This window comes from Vicia villosa, linkage group LG2, assembly GCF_029867415.1.
Source record: "Vicia villosa cultivar HV-30 ecotype Madison, WI linkage group LG2, Vvil1.0, whole genome shotgun sequence".
Taxonomy (NCBI): domain Eukaryota; kingdom Viridiplantae; phylum Streptophyta; class Magnoliopsida; order Fabales; family Fabaceae; genus Vicia; species Vicia villosa.
In genome coordinates this window covers 90,924,330-90,930,019 of record NC_081181.1, presented here as the reverse complement: position 1 = coordinate 90,930,019, position 5,690 = coordinate 90,924,330, and the positions used below count along the sequence as shown (strand labels likewise).

At 33.2% G+C, this 5,690-nt stretch overlaps 1 protein-coding gene across 1 annotated transcript; it reads left to right on the top strand.

The window, feature by feature from the left end:
* Positions 1 to 1,846: 1,846 nt before the first annotated feature.
* Positions 1,847 to 4,570, top strand: LOC131646409 (transcription factor TCP14-like). The gene has a single exon (XM_058916445.1). The coding sequence runs from the start codon at positions 2,138 to 2,140 to the stop codon at positions 3,395 to 3,397; it is 1,260 nt and encodes a 419-aa protein (XP_058772428.1). The 5' UTR covers positions 1,847 to 2,137; the 3' UTR covers positions 3,398 to 4,570.
* Positions 4,571 to 5,690: the final 1,120 nt, after the last annotated feature.

Here is a 5,690-nt window from a genome sequence, read left to right as displayed (position 1 = left end):
CCCTTATTTCTCCATTTTACTCTAAAACTCTAAAATTGTCACACTATAATAATATAAGAGATGCATATTTATAATTGTTAAAATCCAACAGATCCATAACAAAACCCAAAACAAAATCCATTAATTATTTTTTATAGAAAACAATCTTATTCATTAGATGAAAAAGAGAGAGCACAAACGTAGAGAAAGAAAATGTTAGGGCATCCTCCACCCATACATTAACAACATCACTAATAATTAAGACTACCAAGCTATGAACATCAAAAAGCTCTGAGAGGTTAGAAACCAAAAGGAAGGTACCAATCCAAAACTTTAATCCAATCGACCAAGCAAAGTTCTTCTGCAAGAGACAAGTGAGATTTAGAACCCCAATCTTTAAATCTATCCAGTTACGGATCACATCTTTAGCTTTGACACTAGCTTTATCACGCTCAAATCGATTATTCAGGTTCACAATATTGATTACTCTCACAACTTGTGGATGAAACAATTATTGACTGAAAAGAGGAGTTTGAATCAAAAACACATTTCCTTCATCCAAGCTTCTTTGACACATTTCATCAAATACCTTGAGCACAAACTTAAAACAACCTAAGCCTGATAACAACACACCCAACAAAACAAACCAAGCAAGAAAAAATAGAAGCCACAACAAAACAAGCACAATAAAATAAACTATTACATGAACACACACATAAACTTCGATTTCCATGTCGATACCACTCTGGACCATTGGTTGGTGGAAGTTATTTTGGGGTTGCAAGCGATTGATGGTTGATGGCGGAGAGGAGGAGGAGTTTGATGGATGTTGGAGGAAGAAACATGTATGAATCTAACATGGATGAGGGTTTCAAAGGAATGAAAAGAGAGGATGGGAAACTTATAGTGGGGGAGGAACCTTCATTGAAGAGGAGATGACCACCATAATGGTGGTGAATAGCTCCGATGAGAGAGGAGGAACCCTACAAGGGAGGAGATGACACCCATCAAAAGAACAGAACCCTAAGTTTAGAGAAAGGGGAGAGCTTCTCTCTCTATACATCACTTTCAAATTTTTAAATTGAAAAATCCATTAATTATTAGAATAACATATTATAAATATTTTATAATATCTTTTATATTAATTTAGACTATTATTAAATTAATATAAAATATATAAATCCAATATTTTAACATGACATATTCAAAAATTAAACCGATCAAATTTGATATTTGCAAATGATTTGAATTAGACATTTTTGATGCTCTCCAATTTTTTGATTTTTTAATAATCTCAAAAAACATATTTCAACAAATTCCGTAATGAATATGGCGTTAGTATTAACCTTTACATTCCTTTCGCCTCTGACCTCCGTGTCCCATCTTCTACACTTGTTCTTTCTACCTGCATGTTTGTTTATTTGTAACTCTGATCCATCCATGTCGTTGATCTATAGTATTGCTTGTTGCGTGTTATTGAGATTGTGCTAAAATATAAAGAACTGTTGAGCTTTTCTAACATTTTACGGATCATTAAGCTCTCGTTAATATTTCCATAAAAAAAATTGACCATATCTAGTGAACTCACCCATATTTTTATTCTTTTCATACCCGAAGCACTAATGTGAAAATTTACTTAAAGTATTTAGTCTATAAGAAGAAGAAAAGTCACAAAATAAAAATAAGATAGAGACATTTTTCTTTAAATGGTTGAAAATAAGAAAGAAAAAAGTCATAAAATGAGAGAAGACTAACAAAAATAATTACATCTAGAAAAGAAAAAAATAAAGGAAAAAACAAGTGCTTTTAAAATTTTCACTAAAATCTCTTATTATTCCCACTCATTATATTTGTTGCTTAAAGCTTCTCCTCCTCTCCCTTATCCTCTATCATTCATTTTCATTCTCTTTCTCTCTCTACCTATCCTTCTCTCTCTTTTCATCACAGTGAACAACTCAGCTGCAGTGCCAAGTTCCCACTAACCATTACAATTTGTGTGTCACCTCACCTCTTGTCTTACCTCCCCCACACAGAACACAAAATTTATTGACAGTGAAAAAAACAACTTTTTTCACTAAAAAAATAAACCCCACCATTTTTTTTCATAAAAAAGTGCTTATTATAGAGAGAGAAATTAGTTATATGAAATAGAACGATCATGGAATTGGAAGGTGATCATCAAAGCAATGGAATCCGAAGCAGACCAAATTTCCCTCTTCAGCTTTTAGAGAAAAACAACATCATCGAACATGTCTCCGAAGAACAACCTTGTTCAACCACCACCGCCAACGACGGTTCGACTGCCATCGTATCATCAGAGCAACAGAAAAAGCCTCCGCCGAAGCGGGCCTCGACGAAAGATCGGCACACGAAGGTCGACGGACGAGGCCGCCGGATCCGTATGCCGGCTGCCTGCGCGGCCAGAGTGTTCCAGCTCACGCGTGAGCTGGGACACAAATCCGACGGCGAGACGATTGAGTGGCTACTTCAACAGGCTGAGCCGTCGGTTATAGCAGCAACCGGAACAGGAACAATCCCTGCGAATTTCACGTCTCTGAATATCTCTCTTAGAAGCTCTGGTTCAACTATGTCCGCTCCGTCGCACTATTTTAGAGGTAATTACTTCAACCCTAGTTCGTTTTCGACGGCCGCGGCGGCGGCTCAGCTTCGAAACCGGGCTGAATGGGATAGAACTATGAATATGAATGTTGTGGCTGAAGATTCTAGAAGAACTAACAGTATGTTAGAGAATCCTTCTTCTTTATCAGCGATTTTGAATTTCAACAACGTGCAAAATGCTATTCTTCAAGCGAAACAAGAGCTCCGGGATGAAAACACTGTCTCCGCCGCCGCTGGCGGCGGCGGAGGATTTGAATTGTTGGGTTCTGATTCTGATGGAAGCATAGGGAGGAAAAGAAGGTCATCAGAGCAAGAATTGTTATCACAAAATATGGGAAGCTATTTATTACAATCAAATGTGGGGTCACTTCCTTCAAGCCATGCTTCCAACACGGCAGCGTTTTGGATGGTAACTGGGAATGGGAACCAAACTGTTAATGGTGGTGGTAGTGGTAATGGAAATGATCCAATTTGGGCAATTCCTTCGGTTGGAAATAATGGCTTATATAGAGGAGCTATGTCTATGTCTTCTCCTAATGGAATTCATTTCATGAATTTTGCTTCTCCAATGAATCTGATGCCCGGAAGTCAATTCGGTTCTGGAGTCATCGGCGGTGGTGGAGGCAGCGGTGGTGGTATTCTCGGCGAAAGCAATTTAAATATGCTCTCAGCCATGAATGCCTATAGACAAATTTCTGCAAATGGTATGTCCGAGTCGTCCGGACATCACCACGGCGAAGGTGGAGGAGTAGGAGGAGGAGATGACGACGGACATGACTCAAGCAGTCAACACTCTTAAAGATTAAAGAATGATCAAGTAATTACAAGTCCATGATCTGATGCTAGCTTCTTAATTTTTCTTTTAATTATTATAATTACTATTGCTATTAGTTTTGGTTATGGTTAATTTATATGCAAAAATATATATTATATATACATATATAAATATATATATTATATATGTTATTTGTTATGGTATGTTATGTTATGTCCATTTTCAAAACACGCAAGCACAAGTTTGATTGCATTTTGGAACATTGCTAGTGTGGTGTGATTTTCATTTTTCATAGAATCATGTTAGGGTTTTTGCGAGGAAATTTCAACAAGACTATACATATATCTTTACATTTGTTATGCTGTTATTAAAATTTTAGTTTTTATTTATTAATTAATGTGATCATGGTTTTAACAAACTCATTAAATGATTCAATTATTGGTATGAAAAAAATTTAATAAGGTACGAAAATAACATCTTTTTACTGCAACGAGAGATGAAAAGAGAAGATGCTGGCATTCTGATAAGTAAGTGTAAGTGTACTGCAAAAACTGTCACATGCACGACGCATCTCTTATTGCTGCAGTTATGAATTATGTATATGTACTATACTATATAGCTATAGCTAGGGACCAATATCTATATATCTATACATAATAATTAATATATAAATAAATACTTTGTATCTATATATTTATATGAAAAAGCACACTAATTTGAAGTAACTCTTAAACTCAGGTGATGCTGGTGGTGACCAGTGAAACTATTACCAAATTTTGATATACAATCTTTTTGATGAATAAGAACTTCATTCTTTCTTTTTCTATTATAAGCTATTATATAGCTAGTGTTTAAGAACTATAGTACATTGAAGAAATTAGAAGTAGTGATTTTAATTATAGCTATGCTATGAAATTAACTTGTATACCCTTTTGCATCTATTATTATGAACTGTTGTTTTCATGAATTAAAAAAGCTAGTTAGCTATGCTAAAATAAGGTTTTTTATATCACTAAATTTTCATGATGCTCATTTTTAGCCCCACCTTATTGTTTTGTTATATAAGAATTCATACATTAATTTAAACCTCTAGATGCATAGCTTTCTTTTTCTAGTTTATGTTTGGTGTATAAAAGAAATTATCATTTCCTCTTTAGATAATAAAATATAAATCCACTATACAACACATTCTCTTTACCTTTTTCTATTTTATTTTCCCATTAAACGAAAGTGTAAACATATTATACAATTTTTTGTGTGTATAAATTAATGTATATATTGTTTTTTTTCCCTTTTGGTATCATAGGCTTAATTAAATATATAAATAAAAATGTTCATCATGTAGGACTAATGTACTCATTTGATGTATACTTTTATCATTAGACAGCTTGACTTTATTTTTCTTTTAATAAATTAAGTATATTAAAATGAATTAAAACACCTTCATATAAATTAGTGACATTTTACTATTACTATGTTCATGTTATTTACAACCATTAGTTGTGCAGGGATCAGATGTAAGGGTGTCAGTTGAACCCGCAATATTTCACTTATTAATTTTTAAAATAGTAAAATGTCATACATTAGACTATTTAGCCAAAAAAAAATGATAATTACAAATTGACAATTTTGTGTCACGTCCCTTTATATATTAGTATTTAATATGAAAAAATATTACATTTTTCTCTCTTTTTTATTCTTAAAAAAATAAATATTGAAAAACCTTTTTTGAAATATACATATTTGAGAAACCCTCCATTTATATGCAAAAAGTAAAAATATAATTGTTGAACCTAATTAAGTACCTTTTCCATAAAAGTTGACTCAATTAGTGGGATTGATTTGTGCTAATAAAAAGCTGCTTGGCTTGTTTCTTGCTAGAATAACTATATCAAAAGTACTAATTAATGTAAGTCATGTTAGAAATGATGATTGTGAAATGAGATAGTGTCTTTTTCTCCAAAACTTACATCTAAAAGTATAATTACTTAAATATTTCTAATAAATATTACATTTTGTTTTTAATAGCAATATTAGCTATCACATATACATAATAATTAAATGCATTTTTAGGATTAAAAAAAAATGTGATTGTTATTATGGAGAGAGATTTATGTGCACGTTGATGCACTAGTAATCAGTGCATGGCGTAGAATTTAGGGTAGGTAAGAAGCTAGGTAGGGCAAGAGAGAGTACCTTGTTGAGTAAACGATGAGTCTCCACCAAAAAAGAGAAAGATGAGTACGAAAAATAAAAGGTAAATTAAGCAATGAGTGCTTGAGCTCAACTTCTCGTACGTGTTACATCACACAATTGA